Raw genomic sequence first — 20335 nt, forward strand, 5'->3', positions numbered from 1 at the left:
ATTTCAATATTAAGTAAAAGAAGTTATTTGCATGGTAAAATAAGTTATGATTATATCAAGATATGGTTGACAGAAAAATTTACAGAACATCCTATAACTGAAGAATTACTTCTTGTGAAAGAAAATTGCCTCAATTGTGCATGTATGTTGCTGTTATGTAAAAACTGATTCAGGAGTAATGACAAGCAGAAAAGGCAGAAACGTTCAATAAGTATTTCATTTCTATATTTGGAAAGGAGTAGGATGATGTACTCATATCACATGAAGATGGTGAACTACTTTCCAGTCAATTACTAATTAAGAAGGATGTGAAACAGTACCTAGTAGGGATAAATCAGCAGGCCCAGTTAACTTACACCCAAGAATTGTAAAAGAGTTGGCATAAAATGTCCTTGATCCCCTGATGTTGTTTTTTAATAAATCTTGGAATACTGAGGAAATTCCAGAAGAATGGAAAAAGACTAATTCATGCCAATATTCAAAAAGGTCAAGCTGAATGACACAGCTAATTATAGGCCAGTTAGCCTACCATCAGTCCTAGGCAAAATAACATGAAAGCTGATACAGGATTCAATCAATAAAGAATTAAAGGGCTGGATTATACTTAATGCTAATTAACATGGTTTTATGGAAGAATAGGTCTTGTCAAACAAACGTGATTTTTTTAATATGATTTCATGTTTGATTGATAAAGCTTACGCAGATGTAATGTACTTAGACTTTTATAAGGCATTTGACTCAGTACCACATGACATTCTCATTTAAAAATGAGTACTAGACAATATCAATACATCATATGTTAAATGCATTAAGAATTGGCTAACTAGCAGATCTCAAAAAATCAGCTGTCGGTGGGAAATTGTTGAATGCAAGTGTTTCTAATGGGGTTCTGCAGGTATCTGGTCTGGGCCCAGTGTTTAACATTTTTATCAAGTAATTATAAAATCATTGCTGATAAAATTTGCAGATGACACAAAGATTAGAGAAATGGTAAATAATGAGGACTGGGCAGTAATACAAAGCGATTTGGATCGCTTGATAAGATGGGCCCATTCAAACAAAATGTATTTTAATACAGTTAACTGTGAGGTCATGCATCTAGGAACAAAATTCAGGCCACTCCTACGGAACGGGGGGCTGTATCCTGTAAAGTAGTGACTTTAAAAAGGATTTAGGGATCATAGCACACAAATGCTGGAACATGAACTTCCAGAGTGATGCTGTGGCAAAAAAGGCTAATGCAATCCTTGGATGTATAAACAGGGGAGTAGTAAGTAGGAGTAGGGAGGTGACTTCCCCCCATATTCAGCATTAGTGAGACCACTACTGAAATATTGCCTCCTTTTCTGATGTCCACATTTTTAAAAGGATGTTCAACATATGGAGGTCCTGAAAAAAGCCACAAAAATTATGTGTGCAGGAAACAATGTCTACACCAATGCTTAGTTTGGGGGGAAGCTAGGGTGTAACTCTATTTTGCACTAGCCTGCTGCGCGCTTTGAAATAGGAATGGATGTAGAAGCCCCCTACACCAACATTCCACACAAAGATGGACTACAAGCCGTCAAGAACACTATCCCCGATCATGTCATGGCTAACCTGGTGGCTGAACTTTGTGACTTTGTCCTCATCCATAACTATTTTACATTTGGGGACAATGTATACCTTCAAATCAGCGGCACTGCTATGGGTACCCGAATGGCCCCACAGTATGCCAACATTTTTATGGCTGACTTAGAACAACGCTTCCTCAGCTCTCGTCCCCTAACGCCCCTACTCTACTTGCGCTATATTGATGACATCTTCATCATCTGGACCCATGGAAAAGAAGCCCTTGAGGAATTCCACCATGATTTCAACAATTTCCATCCCACCATCAACCTAAGCCTGGTCCAGTCCACACACGAGATCCACTTCCTGGACACTACAGTGCTAATAAGTGATGGTCACATAAACACCACCCTATACCAGAAACCTACTGACCGCTATTCCTAGCTACATGCCTCCAGCTTTCACCCTGACCACACCACACGATCCATTGTCTACAGCCAAGCTCTGCGATACAACCGCATTTGCTCCAACCCCTCAGGCAGAGACAAACACCTACAAGATCTCTATCAAGCATTCTTACAACTACAATACCCACCTGCGGAAGTGAAGAAACAGATTGATAGAGCCAGAAGAGTTCCCAGAAGTCACCTACTACAGGACAGGCCTAACAAAGAAAATAACAGAACGCCACTAGCCGTCACCTTCAGCCCCCAACTAAAACCCCTCCAACGCATTATTAAGGATCTACAACCTATCCTGAAGGATGACCCAACACTCTCACAAATCTTGGGAGACAGGCCAGTCCTTGCCTACAGACAGCCCCCCAACCTGACGCAAATACTCACCAGCAACCACATACCACACAACAGAACCACTAATCCAGGAACCTATCCTTGCAACAAAGCCCGTTGCCAACTGTGCCCACATATCTATTCAGGAGACACCATCACAGGGCCTAATAACATCAGCCACACTATCAGAGGCTCGTTCACCTGCACATCCACCAATGTGATATATGCCATCATGTGCCAGCAATGCCCCTCTGCCATGTACATTGGTCAAACTGGACAGTCTCTACGTAAAAGAATAAATGGACACAAATCAGATGTCAAGAATGATAACATTCATAAACCAGTCGGAGAACACTTCAATCTCTCTGGTCACGCGATTACAGACATGAAAGTTGCGATATTACAACAAAAAAACTTCAAATCCAGACTCCAGCGAGAGACTGCTGAATTGGAATTCATTTGCAAATTGGATACAATTAACTTAGGCTTGAATAGAGACTGGGAGTGGCTAAGTCATTATGCAAGGTAACCTATTTCCCCTTGTTTTTTCCTACCCCCCCCTGCCCCCCTCAGACGTTCTTGTTAAACCCTGGATTTGTGCTGGAAATGGCCCACCTTGATTATCATACACATTGTAAGGAGAGTGATCACTTTAGATAAGCTATTACCAGCAGGAGAGTGGGGTGGGGGGAGGTATTTTTTCATGCTTTGTGTGTATAAAAAGATCTTCTACACTTTCCACAGTATGCATCCGATGAAGTGAGCTGTAGCTCACGAAAGCTTATGCTCAAATAAATTGGTTAGTGTCTAAGGTGCCACAAGTACTCCTTTTCTTTTTGCGAATACAGACTAACACGGCTGTTACTCTGAAACGAGTAGATTAAAGCATACTAGGGAAATTTTACTGCATGGCAGCAGAGTCCACATGGACACTTGACGCTCAACAGGTTAGTGTAGGATAGATGTACACCCCAGCTTGCCACGAACTAAGTGTTCGTGTGGACAAGCCCTTAAAGAACTCAATCTGTTTAGTTTATCAAAATGAAGTTCAAGAAGTGATTTGAGTATGGTTATAAGTCGCTTCATGGGGAGAAAATACTGGGTAATAAGGGCTCAAATTTTTAATAGTGAGGGTGATTAGACATTGAAACAAACTACCATGGAAAGTGGTGGATTCTCCTTCTCTTGAAGTCTTCAGATCAGGACTGGAGGCCTTCCTGGAAGGTATGTTTTCGTCAAACACAAATTATTGGGCTCAATACAGAAATATCTGGATGAGATTCCATGGTATGTGTTATACATAGGTCCCTATCAAATGCACGGCCATGAAAAACGCCATGGACCATGAAATCTGGTCTTTTGTGTGCTTTTACCCTATACTATACAGCTTTCATGGGGGAGACCAGCATTTCTCAAATTAGGGGTCCTGACCCAAATGAGAGTTGCAGGGTGGGGGGTTTGCAAGGTTATTTTAGGGGGCTCACAGTATTGCCACCCTTACTTCTGCACTGCCTTCAGAGCTGGGTGGCCAGAGAACGGTGGCAGTTGGCTGGGTGCCCAGCTCTGAAGGCAGCAAACCAGCAGTAGCGCAGAAGTAAGGGTGGCAATACCATACCATAGCATGCCACCCTTACTTCTGTGCTGCTGCCTTCAGAGCTGGGCGGCCAAACAGTGGTGACTGCTTACTGAGGGCCCAGCTCTGCAGGCAGCAGTGCAGAAGTAAGAGTGGCAATCCCATACCATGCCATACTTACTTCTGAGCTGCTGCTAGCGGCGGCTCTGCCTTCAGAGCTGAGCTTCAAGCCAGCAACCAAGGCTCTCCAGCTGCCCAGCTCTGAAGGAAGCGCTGCTGCAAGCCGCAGTGCAGAAGTAAGGGTAGCAGTACCGCAACAACCCCCACAATAACCTCGTGACACACCCCGACAACACCTTTTTGGGTTAGGACACCTACAGTTACAATACCATGAAATTTCAGATGTAAATAGCTGAACTTTTAAAATCCTATGACCGTGAAATTGACCAAAATGGACCATGAATTTGGTAGGCCCCTACTTATATAGGAGGTCAGAGTAAAAGATTTAATAGTCCCTTTTGCCTTAAAATCTATGAATCTGAAAATATATCTTGCCTTGGCAAGGCACTTTAAAAATGTGCTGTGATTACTCCAAATTAAAAGAGGGAGGAAGATGCTGATTGCTACACTATTCAGACTTTTCTGTTTCCAGCTGCATGGAGCAGTACTAGCAGTACCTCAGAAGACACCAGCCAAGTCATATAGATAACTCACATTCCATCCCACCACCTCTAGCTGTATTAAAATTTCTAAATAGTGGTCACCAGGTTGAAGAACAGATTGAGAATAAATGGGTGAGCAGTGTCTGCCCCAGAATGAATGGAGATTGCTTATATTAACTTACCTGCGGTCTCCCTTCACAAGGAATAAAATAAAATTAACCAGGATAGAGTACAATGAACTATCATTATGCTCCATTTTCTTTTTCAAAACATAGGAGCATCTGCAGCCCTTGCTGAGTGAGAGTAATACTGTGGTTCAAAGATGTCCTATCTGAAGTTTGGATTTCCAAGTATAAGCTACTTACTAATGGCTGAGAGGAGAAAAGAATCCCTGTTTAAAGAACTAGAAAGTTCAACCATATAATAAACACAGCTTTATAAAACTGTGAAATTACAAAGTGTATTGTCAAGTAGTTTAGGTTTGAAATATATCTACATTACCTTGACCCGTGTATATTTAATTTTGTTAATAGTCATCTTTGCAGTGCCAGGTAATTAAAAAAAAAATTGCTGCAGTTTGTGTTTGTTCCATAAAAGCAATGCTGTGTGTAGCCTACGTTCTGTGAGAGCCACTATCTATGCAAGAAGGGTTACAAAGAATCAATTTTTCTTAATCTCCTAGAAGAAAAATATATGTTGAATAGCCACAGCTCTGTTTCTAGTTTTGCCTCTTTATTTAAATTAGCAATCCTGATGGGAGCTGTGAATACAAACTTGAAGGGAAATTAAAAATGAATTTCAAACTTCAGAGGGAACGTTATGAATAATAATAAAAAAAAAGTACTTAACTTAAAATATCTAAATAAATGACTTAAGAGCATTTTCTGTCAAAAATTTCCTAAAACACCATCATTTAAGCAAAGAAGGAGCTGCAAAGTGATTTTAGTAATGTTTTATGGTTAAAAGCACCCGGTTTCTGTGAATGCTCCACAGTTTTCCCAGCATGGGCACCCCTTGGAACTTCTCATTGCTATTATTAATGGCATAAGAGAATTTTAGAATACTTAATAAGCCATAGTCTACCCTCATTTTGCATGTAGAACCACCACTGATACAATTGGGATTTCTGCACAAAGATCTAGGGTAGAAGACAGTCCAAAAGGAAGACTTCTGACTGTAGAAAACTATAATATATATTTTTAATTGAGCTAGTTCTCTGACATGAGGTTTTCATAATGTTCCATACCATTTTGCAAGCCTTTTTTTTTTTTTAAGAGTTTGCTCCCAGCCCATCAGCTTCTCTTGCTTCCTCCTGCAGTGAAGTTGCTATGAAAAATTGTTGTTTCTTGAATCTGTTCTCTTCTCCCAAATTTTCTCCAGTGTGAAAGACTTTCTTTAAATGTTTTTATGGACCAGCTTAATAGTCTTATGGTGATGAGATCAATATTTACTATCTCATTCCCTGGGCTGACACTACTAGGAAGCACTGTACAAGTAGCAGGCTTGGCTCATAGAGAACTTTGTGTCTCTGCATGCTTTTTTTTTTTTTTTTCCCGGCAGTAATGTAGTGGTGGTACTAACCGACTTGAAAGGGATTTCCAGCTAGCACTTTCTTGCCCAAAGAAGATCACCATGACATTGGGCTTGTCTAAACTAGGGTTATAGGTGTACTTTATGTAGGGAACTCTGGTTCACCTCAGCTAACATGTTCAAATACAATTAGGGTTTTAAAAAGATTGAAAATGTTTTCACCCACAAGTTTTAGAAATATACCTTTTATCTTAGTTTAGACAAATTAACAGAGGCTTGAGATAGTAGAGGAAGTAATAATTCTACAGTTCAGTTTTATGAAGTGAATATTATATAAGTACAGACTTAAATATTTTTAAAAAATTGTTTTATATCTTGGTGTTTTTCATGTAAGATGATTTTTCAAAGTTGTGTTTATAAGTAGGGATTTAGAATAGAAGTACCTTGTAACTATAACAGCATTGCTATCATCCACCTGAGTTTTATCTCTTTCTCCTTACCGTTTGTATCTCTCCCCCCCCCCCTTTTTTTTGCGTTTCACATTAGTATGTGTGCTAATGTACAGCTATGTGTGGTGATTATTTTAAAAAAAACCTTATTTACTCAGAAAAACAAGGAAACCACTTCCTGCAAATTCTGGCTATGCTTACTGAAGTCACAAAACTCCAAACAGAGGCACACATAAGGAAAGAGATCTGTGTAGAGATAAACCAGGGATAGCTTTAAGATTTAGCCATATCTGTTCTTACGGGGGGGGGGGGAGAAAAAAAGAAAACCAACAAGCACAGACAAAGGAAATATGCCCTTCAGTTTTGTGCTCCTGTGCATGGTCTGCTCCTTTGCATGAGTATAATCTTTCCTAGTTTCTTAAGCCTAAGTAGTGAAAAGGCAGAAACTGAGATCACCCTTGGGCCTGCGATAGTTTCTTTTGATTTGCTGCGCCTTCAGTCTTGAACTAATTAGTTCCCATATCTCAATCATAGTTATTGTTTAGATAATCAGCAACTTTATGGTAAGCTTAAATTACTTTTTAGTTGTCTTCATTCTACTCTCCTGCCTAATTATTCCATATTATCCTGCTGTAAAGGCCAATTTAAAAAATATGTCTTTCACTGAAAAGCTCTTGCTTGGCATCTCAGAAATCTGAATATAGAACAAGTTACTTTTTAAATCCACTTATTGGCAAAATGTGGGGCCTCAAACCTCACCTTTGTGTAGAGCGTAAAAATTTGAAAATGGGAGAGGAAAACCTTCCTGTATATGGAGAGCCTTTGGCCTCCCTGCCCAATTTATATGTAGATAGTAATAGGTTTCAGAGTGGTAGCCGTGTTAGTCTGTATCAGCAAAAACAGCGAGGAGTTCTTGTGGCTCCTTAGAGACTAACAAATTTATTTGGGCATAAGCTTTCATGGGCTAAAACCCACTTCATCAGATGCATGGAGTGAAAAATACGGTAAGAAGAATATACATTCTAGCACATGAAAAGATGGGAGTTGCCTTACCAAGTGGGGGGCCAGTGCTAACGAGCCAATTCAATTAATTCACTTCCACCTTAATTGAATTGGCCTGTTAGCACTGGCCCCCCACTTGGTAAGGCAACTCCCATCTTTTCATGTGCTAGAATATATATTCTGCTTACTGTATTTTTCACTCCATGCATCTGATGAAGTGGGTTTTAGCCCACGAAAGCTTATACCCAAATAAATTTGTTAGTCTCTTAGGAGCCACAAGGACTCCTCGTTGTGCACAGTAATGTAACAATAGTTGATTATACTGTAATCAGTACAGTTGCCTATGTCATGCCCCATCAAAGATCATATCAGATAACAAAAATTCTGCATCTCAAAATAGGGAATAAACAATTCTCCATTTTCTTATCTGGAGATGTGGAGTTAATATCGAAGAGAAGGAAGAAAGTAATATTTTCAGTGTGTAACCCAGATTTTAGAAGTTAATGAAGTTCCACTGACTAAAAAAAGGATTTGAAGACAAACTTATTTTGTTTGTTCAGAAAATATTTTAAAGTTACAGTAGAATATCTTGTCAGATTCTGTATGTTAGATATGATCAAATATAAAAATGGATTATGAACTGAATGATGTTAGAGTAAGAGCAAGAAAATAAAACAATTTTCCTTTGAAGTTAGTGTGATTTTATAAGAGCATCTTTAAAACATAGATCCTAATGAAAATTCTTTAACATAAGGTATCTGTTTCTTATTTTTCTGAAGACTTAAAGATCATGTGTTTACTCAGCACAATGAATATATGTATTTGCAATTTCAGGGTAATTTTGGTGAAGTATATAAGGGAACATTAAAGGATAAAACTCCTGTTGCTGTAAAAACTTGTAAAGAAGATCTTCCTCAGGAACTGAAAATAAAATTTTTATCAGAGGCCAGGTGAGTTCTCTACATGTAATTAGATATATGCTTACCTTGAATTTTTTTTAATTGAAATTTTAATTTTGAAAATTAAAGATTTCGGGTATCTTTAGTGACCCGTCCAGCAATCATAAATAAGCCCTGAAACTAACATTGCCACCCAGTTAAGAGTTTTTTTTCCCAAAGTTCTGACCTTATCATAGACTCAAGCAAGATTTTAGAGTAGTAGTGGTAGTCATAAAATATGTAGATGTTGACCTCATTAACTAATCTTTTTTGGGAAGGAACAGGCCTTCTGGAAGAACTGGGCTGTGCCAGACAGGCAAATGATATTCCTGATAATGGGGAAAAATGAGGTTGAAATAGCAATTATATTATAAAACATTGGTGAAAAGCCTGCTAAGCCCAAGTGTGTGAGCTGATACATGAGAACACAAGTACATGGCCTTTAAATTCTCAGGGTAAGGGAGTGTACCACAATATTGTAAAATGTTTTAAGTTATCTTGCTGTCCTCACTCTAGAGTTTAACATAGTTTCATTGTTAGATAAATAACTGAGTTTTACGGAGATAGAAAGGTAGAAAACATTAGCTATATACAAATGACTTACTGGATATCTGAACTATATAATTCCTTGAAAATGGCTTTAATTTCATGCTAATAGCCTGGCTGGCTACCAAGGAATTGCTTCACTTGCTAAGCAGCCTCCAACTCAAGAAATAATTTTATATTGAAATTAAAATGAAATACATTATTCCTTACTGAGATGGCATTCAAGCATACTAAAGCTTTCCATTTTCTTTTACAAGAGGTGGTTCAAGTTAATTAGTAGGCAGCAAACTTTCAGAAGCTATGATGTCTCTCTAGAATTCTCACCAGCCCTCCTTTTCATTTATAAATCATGGCATATTCTTCTGTCTGTAAATATTCTCATCATAGCCTTACTTGAGCAGATGCAAGTTTTATTGTTTTAGCTTCCTAAATTGGAATCGTTATCCTTAATTTTTTGTTTTCAGTTTAAATTATTTTTACTGTATTTAATGCTCAGGAAAATGAGTTGGTGTTTGAGCTGTGCAAACAGATGCTTTGCAAGGTTTTTGACTGAACTCTCCCAGCACTGCCCAGTTCTGATCTTTTAGTTAAATTCTGGGCCTCATGAGGTATGACTGCCTTGTCATGTCAAATTATATAGTTGTTTTATGATGTGTACAAATGGTGGGATAACTATGAGAATACTTAAGTAGATCTTGACTTGTAAACTAGTTAATGTATTCACTAGTTTTTAATTTTCTCATCAGAGTGGTATGATTGTAATTCCACAGAGTGGTACGTTTGATGCATTGAAAGCAACTTGTTTTTATTTTGGATAATATAACAAGGAAAATTTTGCTTTAAAATAATGTTAGAGGTTTAAGATACTTTCTGCTGATATTTATTTTAATTAACTTGCATAATGAAATATACTAACGTAATCAAACCTTTTTGCACCCTATGCAGAATACTCAAGCAATATGACCATCCCAATATTGTCAAGCTAATAGGAGTTTGCACTCAAAGGCAGCCTATTTATATAGTTATGGAACTTATTCCAGGTAAATTTCTTTTTTGCGTTTTTATAACATATAGCCCTTAGTTTCTTATGTCTTAATTGCCTTTATTAGCGTTATCGTGATCTATCCCAACAGTTCTACATTTATAAACTTTTTAGAGAGCTTGGTTTATGCTAGCCATGATGCTGTGCAGGTCTGCTGTGAGTTTCTCTATAACCAACCCAAACATCACAAGCTGTTAGAAAATACCACTACACATTTGTTTAGTGCAGGAATAGTCTTAATTTTCCTCACTGCAGTGTAGAACAAAATACCCATTTTTTCCATGTGTTGCCTATGTTATTGATGTCTTTGCTATTGATGAGTTAACTGAGTTTAAATTTAGACATTCAACTTCTGTAACATCTTTGGTACAGATGAGTAATGATCTATAATATGCCCTATCCACTGAAGTTTCTTTTGTGTTTTATGTATATCTCTTCCATTAAAAAGTATGAAAATAGGTTATTTAGGAAAATCGTATTCTTTCTTTTTCTGATAGCATTGTACCACTTTTGGACTGCTGTGTTTGTATTTTGCCAGCTGATGGAGACAGTTTCCAACTGTTAGGATAACAGCAGCTGCTAGGCACTTTATTCCCACTTTGAATCTGTCTGTAGCAAGAAAAGCTGTGTTCTTGGTAACCACTGGTGTTCCTTACTATGCAGCACAGTTAATACAGGTGATGAGTTTAAAAAAAAAATGACTTCAAAATTGTATTCTGGGATGTAACAAGAACCATTCCATTCACAAAGAAATAGCCTATATTTTCATTGAAGGTTTGGGTATAGTTTATTGTTTATAATACTTGAGTATTAACAGAAGCACAGATGCAACAGTGAAATCTTAGTCCCATTATGATTTACTGTCTCAATGAGATTTTGTTGTATATGTGACTGACTTTTATTGTTTATGAAAATGGGAGATTAATAGCATTGTCTTGAGCCAGGCTTATTCTGGCCATGCTTTGTGAAGGCTTCCACAGACATCTCTGCCAATGTTCTTATATCCTGGCCTGAGACACTTTTGCCATTTTGGTCCAGGATTCACAGGGCCCAGGACAAGATGAAAAAGCAGGCCTCTGGTAGAGTGGTATGTGGGGAAATCAGTGAATGAGATTTTAAATCTTTCACCTGTCACCATTTCTACCTTCACACCCACCTAAAAGTTGTTTTTTTCCCCCCTCCTGGCTTCAGATCTGCAAGAAACTTCCTAACTCTGGTCCTGGTGTGCTTTGTTGTGCTCTGGGTATTCTTGCTACCTTCCATGCTTGCATAATTGTAGTGATGCGATGACTCACCAGTGCTGGTCGTCCTGGGAAATAGCTCTTTCCAACTCCAGAGCGCCCTCTACTGGCCGGTGTCTTGTCTCCCTCAGACCCCGTGTCCCTCCCAGACCCCAGTGCCACTTTACCTCAGGGTTCTGCCCCCAGCAGTACCCCTTACTCTGCGTTTTCCCTCCCAGGGGAACCCCCAACCCTCTATCCCCACCTTGCCTCAGTGGTTACTGCCAGTCATCATCTAGCCCCCGCTCACTGGGGCAGACTGCAGTCTGCCATGGCTGCTCATCGTTGGCAAGGAGGTTGGATAAACTGCCTCTGCCTATTCCCAGGCTGCACCTCTGTAGCCCCAGTACCTTTGTAGGCCCCCACCAAGGCCTGCAGCCTGGGGTTTACCAGGCTGGAGCTCCCCAGCTCCCTTTGTCCTTTTCCCCAGCACTGCTCTGCTTCATGTACCTTGCCCCCAGGCAGCTAGCCCTTCCCGCCCCCAGGCGAAAGTGAGAATCTTACAGCTCCTGGCCCTCAGCCCTCTTACAGGGCCAGCTGTGGCCCGATTGGGGCATGGCCCCAGTTGTGGCTGCTTCCCCCTATCAGTCTAGCTTTTCCCAGCTGCAGCCCTCTCCAGGGCTGCTTTTACTATTGGCTCCCCCAGGCAGCCCTCTCCCAGGGCTGTTTTAACCCCTTCAGGGCCGGAGCGGGGTGACCACCCCGCTACAATGCCTCAGTAGCCTTTGTAGTATTTACAATCCTTCACACCTCGTACCAAGTCTTCTCGAGAGTTAAAAATGGCCAGCACACCAGGAACAGGACCAACCCAACTAGAGAAGTTAGGAATTCTGGTGCTGGTGAATGGGGCAGACGGAGAAAGGGCTGGGTACTAGCTTTATATTAGAGGAGTGATGGCTGTGTGCAGAATATTACCACTACTGGTTTTCACCTCCCTGATGGCAAATTTGGATGCGACTACCTAAAATAAGTTTCACTTGTGATCAGACCTAGAACTTGAACTTGGATCTTCATAGGTGAAATACTAGTGCTTTCACTCTCTGCATCACCTGGCCCAGTTTTCTCAGTGTGTGTTTGTTTATCTCTCTTTATATTTTCTCTCTACAAATAAAATAACAAATGCAGATAGTGGTCACTTTGGATAGGCTATTACCAGCAGGAGAGTGAGCTTGTGTATGTGGTTTTTGGAGGGGGGTGAGGGGGTGAGAGAACCTGAATTTGTGCAGGAAATGGCCCACCTTGATTATCATACACATTGTGAAGAGAATGGTCACTTTGGATGGGCTATTACCAGCAGGAGAGTGAGTTTGTGTGTGTGTGGGGGGGCGCGGGCGGAGGGTGAGAAAACCTGGATTTGTGCTGGAAATGGCCCAACTTGATGATCACTTTAGATAAGCTATTACCAGCAGGAGAGTGGGGTGGGAGGAGGTATTGTTTCATGCTTTGTGTGTAAATAAAAAGATCTTCTACACTTTCCACAGTATGCATCCGATGAAGTGAGCTGTAGCTCACGAAAGCTTATGCTCAAATAAATTGGTTAGTCTCTAAGGTGCCACAAGTACTCCTTTTCTTTTTAGGATGGACGTGTGTCTGGTTTTCGACCGGAAAGTCTGGTCAGAAAGGGGACTTGACAGTATCCGGTTACTGCAGGTGGGGGAGTCAGGGAGGTGCCTGGTCATTACCTATGCCAGCCCCTACTCAGTTGGGGCCACCTCCTACCTGTGTTGGGCAGCAGCAGATCCCAGCTCTGAAGGCAAGTCCCTTCTGGGCAGAGGGAAGAGGAGGGGAAAAGCAGAGAATGACAGAACGATGGAGGGGGGAAGAGGAGCAAATAGAGCGCGGGGCCTTGGTGGGTGGGGAGAGGCAGGAGCAGGGCCTTGGGAAGGGGTGGGTCAGGGGTCGGACCTTGTGGGAAGAGGCAGGCAGGAGCAGTCCCCGGCACTCCTGCTGGAGTGTCTGTTTTTTAAATATTACAAAGTTGGCAATCCTAGTGAGTACACTTGAGGATCTTTAAACTAAATAATCCTGCAACTCAATTTAAAAAAATTAGTTCAAAACAGAAAATTTAATTGTATAAAATTGTATCACACTGTGAAAAGCAGAACTGTAGAAGACTCTGGTTTATAGGGCTACATTGTAGTCTCTCCAGGGAATGTAACAGAAACATTTGGCTACATACTGTGGTGGGATTTCACCCATTACGTTTGCTCATTTTTTTGCATATAGTTTGCCCTTTGCTATAGAATGTTCTGATTCCTTATTTGTGAAGTATATTTTTGTTCCCTTGTATACCTCCTATGTGTGGGATATGTGCTGTTTATTCTCTTTTGAGATTGCTGTGATTTGGGTTTCAGTGCTAGTCTCTAAGGTGCCACAAGTACTCCTTTTTTTAGTGCTTTATTTGTGGCTCTTTCTAGTTGCAATTGCAGAGTCAGATCATTTTCATGACTGTCCTGTATTTTGGAAACTGGAAAAGGAAAGATATCTCAGGATAAAGTAGCTAATGTGAGGACTCAAAAGAAGGGTGGCAGACTCACAGTTAAACAAGCATACAATCACTGTTGGCCACAGGAAACAACCCAGATGTTGCTATACACATAGCCAAAGAATATAACATATTTGAACACAAACATCTTTAAGTGAAAACCTTTCTTACAGAGCATAAGAAATGACACTCCTCCCACAGAAATGAACACCGTGATAGGAAAATTCAAAAAAGCCTATAGAGCAATGATATATTCCACAGAATAAATAAATAAAAGAACACACTTCAGAAATACAGCCAGGAGAGAGTGAGTGAGTGAAGGTCACAAAAAGAGCCATGCATGGTAATGAGAGCAAACCGTCACCTAATTTCAACATTTTCTTCTGCCAGTTAATGCAACCAGTCATCTCAAGCCAGCAGTCTTCAACCCACAGCATAAACCTATAATAGCTTATTAAACTGACTTTATTAATTTATTCCTGGCTATTGCATTACATAGAAGTGAAGGTCTCTGAACTAAAAGCCAAATTTAGGGTTTTTTTCCACAAAATATATCATTTCTGTTTGCTTAGGGACCCACGATTGAAAAACAAACAATTATGTAATTGCGCTCTCTTGCGCTCTCTCTCTATCTCGGACCCCTCTCTGTTAGCTAGGTTGGACAAATCTCCTGCTCTGTGGCTTGAAAGTCTCACAGGTGCAGGTTCCTCTCCTTTTTCTCCCAGTGGTAGAACAGATGACTTCTGAGAGGGGAATACACCGCTGTAGTCTCCCCTTTAACCAGTTCCTTATCCACCTTTCAATTTTCATACTGATCCCCATCTTTTCCAATTTAGCTAATAATTCTCCATGTGGAACCGTATCAAATGCCTTACTGAAATCGAGGTAAATTAGATCTACTGTGTTCCCTTTGTCTAAAAAATCTGTTATCTTCTAAAAGAAGGAGATCAGGTTGGTTTGACACAATCTACCTTTTGTAAAGCCATGTTGTATTTTGTCCCAATTACCATTAACCTCAAAGTCCTTAACTACTTTCTCCTTCAAATTTTTTTCCAAGATCTTGCATACTACAGATGTCAAACTAACAGGCCTGTAGTTACCCGGATCGCTTTTTTTTAACCTTTCTTAAAAATAGGAACTCCAGTCATACGGTACAACCCCTGAGTTTACATATTGATTAAAAGTTCTTGCTAACGGGCTTGCAAGTTCATGTGCCAGTTCCTTTAATATTCTTGGATGAAGATTATCCAGGCCCCCCGATTTAGTCCCATTAAGCTGTTTGAGTTTGGCTTCTACCTCGGACGTGGTAATATCTACCTCCATATCCTCATTCCCATTTGTCATCCCACCATTATCCCTAAGCTCCCCATTAGCCTCGTTAAAGACTGAGACAAAGTATTTGTTTAGATATTGGGCCATGCCTAGATTATCCTTTAACCTCCACTCCATCCTCAGTGTTAAGCGGTCCCACTTCTTCCTTTTGTTTTCTTCTTATTTATATGGCTATAGAACCTTTTACTATTGTTTTTAATTCCCTTTGCAAGGTCCAACTCTACATGGCTTTTGGCCTTTCTCACTTTATCCCTACATGTTCTGACCTCAATAAGGTAGCTTTCCTTGCTAATCCCTCCCATCTTCCACTCCTTGTAGGCTTTCTGCTTTTTCTTAATCACCTCTCCGAGATGCTTGCTCATCCAGCTTGGTCTACAACTCCTGCCTATGAATTTTTTCCCCTTTCTTGGGATGCAGGCTTCCGATAGTTTCTGCAACTTTGACGTGAAATAATTCCAGGCCTCCTCCACCTTTAGATTCACAAGTTTTTCAATCCAATCCACTTCTCTAACTAATTTCCTTAATTTTTTTAAGTTAGCCTTTTTGAAATCAAAAACCCTATTCACAGATCTATTTTTGTTTTATCCTTCCATTTAGTTTGAACTGAATTAGCTCATGGTCGCTCGAACCAAGGTTGTCCCCTACAATCATTTCTTCTATGAGGTCCTCACTGCTCACCAAAACCAAATCTAAAATGGCATCCTCTCTTGTTGGTTCAGCAACTACTTGGTGAAGGAATCCATCAGATATCGTATCCAGGAAAATCTGAGCCCTATTATTATTACTAGCACTTGTCCTCCAGTCTATATCTGGATGGTCACACAATTCCCATTAGTATTTACTTGTTTAAAAACATTAAAGAGGTCTCTATCCATATCCACATCGGATCCTGGTGGTCTATAGCACACCCCAAGCACTATCCCAGGGCAGGCTCTAGTAGCTTTCTTCCCCAATGTGATTTTTGCACAGACAGACTCTGTCTTATCCATTCCATCACTTCTTATTTCTTTACAGTCTACCTCATCATTGATATACAATGCTACTCCACCACCTTTGCCTTTATTTCTGTCTTTCTTAAACAGCACATACCCTTCAATACCCATAGTCTAGTTATGACTACTATTCCACCATGTTTCTGTTATCCCTATAATATCTGGTTTCACTTCCTGCACCAGTAGCTCTAGTTCCTCCATTTTATTACCTAGGCTCTTCGCATTAGTGTACAAACATCTTAATTTTTGCCATTTGGCTTCACTCACATTCTTTACTCAATTGGGCACAGACATTCTATCGCCAGTATTACTTATTAGATTGGTATGTACACTACCCTTATGTCCATTCTCCTACCCACGGCAATATCCTTTCTTACTTCGTTTTCTTCCCTTTCAAAGAGAATAACTGGCGTGGAGATTACCTGGACATCTCCCCCAAATTCCTAGTTTAAAGCTCTCTTGATCACTTGTGCCAGCCTCCATCCTAGAAGTCTATTTCCCTCCTTACTCAGGTGAAGTCCATCCTGAGAGAACAGTCCCCTGTCCATGAATGGTTCCCAGTGGCCATACATCCCAAAGCCCTCCTTATAGCACCACTGCCTGAACCATCTGTTGAGCATCATAATCTTGTCATGCCTTTGTTGCCCTTCTCTAGGAACAGGCAGAATCCCACTGAAGATCACCTGAGCCTCGATTTCTTTTAGCATCTTCCTCAGCCTGGCATAGTCTCCCTTGATATGTTCCAGCGAGAATCTAGCCGTATCATTTGTTCCCACATGCAAGATAATCAATGGATTCTTTCCCGCTCCTGTTAGGATCCTCTTCAGCCTCAGGTCCACATCCCGTATCTTATTATTTATGTTTCTAATTCTGTTCCTCCCATTGCAAGGGTAGGCGGTAAATATTCCTTCCCATATTCACCAAACTACCCTGGCTTATTGGGAATAAAGGGGGTGGCACAGCTGCTCCTGTCCAGTCTTCCCCCACTCTCTCCCTTTGGGGGGCAGATGGTGTGTTCCTCCCCAAAACTGCCGTGTTTTACTATTATCATTTCCAGGGACAGGAGCCATGGTTCCCTGGTTTCTGAAGATTACTGCTCTTTGAAATAGCTGCTGTTCCTTCTGCTCCTCCCTTCTCCCGAGAAGATGATGGGGGATTTCTATCTGAAAACAGACAGAGAAGTGAGAGAGGGAATAGGGGGGTGGTTAAAATATTGAGAATAAGATTAAATTTGGCTACTTGTTCACCCTGTAAATTTTTATGATCAAAGCATTTGTGAGCATAACGGAGTTTAAGTAGTTCTGTTCTCTGAAAACAGTGAGAGAGAGAAATAAAAAAGATATGTATATAGAGGATTCTTACACCATGAAAAGCAGATTTGACATGAGGAATCAAAACATCTAGAAGATATAAAGTGCTACAAAGACCAGAAAAAAATGTTAACAAGAAAAACATTTGAAAATAACATTCTATGTAAAATATCCTCTGCCCATCTGCAGTTTTTATACTTTTAATTTTGTAGTTGTTTGAAAGCTTGGCAATTGCAAGAGAAACATCTTTTAACTTTTTTTATTTTACGTTTACAAATTGATTTAGATAGCTGTTGGATAACTCACTGCAAGATCTTCATCTAGTTACAGTAGCATCTGTCTTTTGTATTTACCTAGATGATTAAAGCATTATTTTCTAGAATCCAAATTGTAGTTTAATTTAGAAATGGGATCATTTTACTCTAACATGTCAAGGTTTTAAAAATAACTACACCCTTTCATTATGTTTTTAAAAGCAACAATACACCCCTATGTTTGCAAACACAGCTTTCTGTCTTAATTTAAAAAGGCTAATATTATAGTCACTTTCTAAGAAGGGTTGTGTTCTGTTGCTTTCCAGTCAAACCAGACATCTTCCATAATGAAGAAGCAGCAGTAATTAGGTCTTTGAATAAAAAAGAGGGATTTTTGCCAACTGGTTCATATTTCATATATTAGCCATGCCACAGATAACATGTATAAATGTCTCAATAAAATAACATTGGTATCATTACTAAAAAGGACTCTCCAGAGTATCTTTTAGAAAGCATACTTTTCTGGCTGTATGTAACATACTTAGTAATTTATTTATATTTTATTCCAAAATAATTTAGATTTGCTATTATTACCCATTAATAAACCAGTTTTACTTCTAAATCAAGATCAACGCTATATCCTTCAGATTTATTGAAGAGGCTATCTAGTTATTTGTAAAAAAGATCTGAATGTACAGTCTATTCAACAATTTAAAATGAGAATAAAATATCTAGGAAGTTTTTAAAAACTCAGCAGTTTGAAACACATTGCTAAGATAACCATTCAAGTCCTTTTTCTATAATCTGTTGACCATATGCATTTTTTGTTGGAGATAAGTGACTAGGGTTTTATGGAAAATGGAAATACTCTTATTTGAGGTACTTGTTCGTGCTAATTGACTGCTGTGAAAGAGAGATTTAGTGAAGGAGAAGGTTTAAAATGTTTTGTGACTGCATAATGCCTAATTTGCCAACAGCCTTGAAAATATTATTAAAAAGATTTAATTTTATCCTGTCCTGCTCAGATAATATGAACTCACTGAAATCATAAATGTGGAGTAGAACTGGACAAATGGTACAAGGAAATAATTTGGTGGAGAAATGCCCCACAAATTCTTGCAAGGACTTGGCTTTATGGGCCTAAATCAACATTTCCTGACTCTTGTGTAATAATAATTACTGCAGAGAAGGTTTTTTGCATGTGATTTCTTTAAGAAGATAAGATGCCGAGTTGAGAATAAAAATACAAAACAATTTGAAAAAGGATTGTGTTTCAGGATTTCTCAAACTCTCTTGCATTTTGAACCATTGGTTAAAATGAAGATCTTCTCATTGACTATTTTCCTTTCCTACCTACTAGTCCCAACTCCCTATTTCTCCTATAATACCATAGGTTTTGGTTACTTGTAAATATATAAACAATATAAGAACAGCCATCTTGGGTCAGACAAATGGTCCATCTAGCCCAATATCCTATCTTCCGTTAGTGGTCAATGCCAGATGCTTCAGAGGAAATGAACAGAACAGGGCAATTATCAAGTGATCCCATCCCCCTCTCGTCCACACTCAGCTTCTGGCTGTCAGAGGCTAGGGACACCTGGAGCATGGGGTTGCATCCCTGACCATCTTGGCTAATAACTATTGATGGACCTATCCTCAATGAACTTACCTAGTTCTTTTTTGAACCCAGTTGTAGTTTTGGCCTTCACAACATCCCCTGGCAATGAGTTCCACCAATTGACTGTGAAGAAGTACTTGGTATTGTTTGTTTTAAACTGGCTGCCTCTTAATTTCATTGGGCAATCCCTGATTCCTGTTATGCGAAGGAGTGAATAACATTTCTTAATAACTTCCTCCACACTATTCATAATTTTATAGACATCTATCATATTCCTCCCTTAGTTGTCTCTTTTCCAAGCTGAAAAGTCCCAATCTTTTTAATCTGTCCTCATATGGAAGCTGTTCCATACCTTTAATAATTTTTTTGCCCTTCTTGGTACCTTTTCCAATTCTAATAAATCTTTATCGAGGTGGGGCAACCAGAACTGCACACAGGATTCAAGGTGTGGGCATACCATGGATTTATATAGTAGCATTACAATATTTTCTGTCTTCTTATCTAATCCTTTCCTAATAGTTCCTAACATTCTGTTATGTTTTTTTTAACTGCTGCTGCACATTGATCGGATGTTTTCAGAGAACTATCCACAATGAGTCCAAGATCTTTGTTGAGTGGAAACAGCTAATTGAGATCCCATCATTTTGTATGTATAGTTGGGATTATATTTTCCAATGTGCATTACTTTGCATTTGTCAGCATTGAATTTTATCTGCCATTTTGTTGCCCAGTCACGCAGTTGCTTGAGATCCCTTTGTAACACTTCACAGTGTGCTTTGGACTAAACAATTTTGTGTAATTTGGTATTGTCTTCAAATTTTGCCACCTCTCTGTTTACCCCATTTTCCAGATCATTTATGAATATGTTGAACAACACTGGTCCCAGTACATATCCCTGGGGGACACCAATATTTACCGTTCTCCATTGTGAAAACTGCCCATTTATTTATACTCTTTGTTTTCTGTCTTTTAACCAGTTA

At 39.5% G+C, this 20335-nt stretch overlaps 1 protein-coding gene across 4 annotated transcripts in view; it reads left to right on the forward strand.

The window, feature by feature from the left end:
• FER (FER tyrosine kinase) overlaps window positions 1-20335 on the forward strand; it is a 412213-nt gene that overhangs the window by 244884 nt on the left and 146994 nt on the right. For all 4 annotated transcript variants that reach the window (XM_074952926.1, XM_074952925.1, XM_074952927.1 and 1 more), the window contains 2 exons: window positions 8393-8508; window positions 9988-10082. In XM_074952926.1, the coding sequence (XP_074809027.1) occupies window positions 8393-8508; window positions 9988-10082 (211 nt within the window). The remainder of the gene's footprint in view (window positions 1-8392; window positions 8509-9987; window positions 10083-20335) is intronic.

The sequence above is a fragment of the Natator depressus genome, chromosome 5 (assembly GCF_965152275.1).
Source record: "Natator depressus isolate rNatDep1 chromosome 5, rNatDep2.hap1, whole genome shotgun sequence".
NCBI lineage: Eukaryota > Metazoa > Chordata > Testudines > Cheloniidae > Natator > Natator depressus.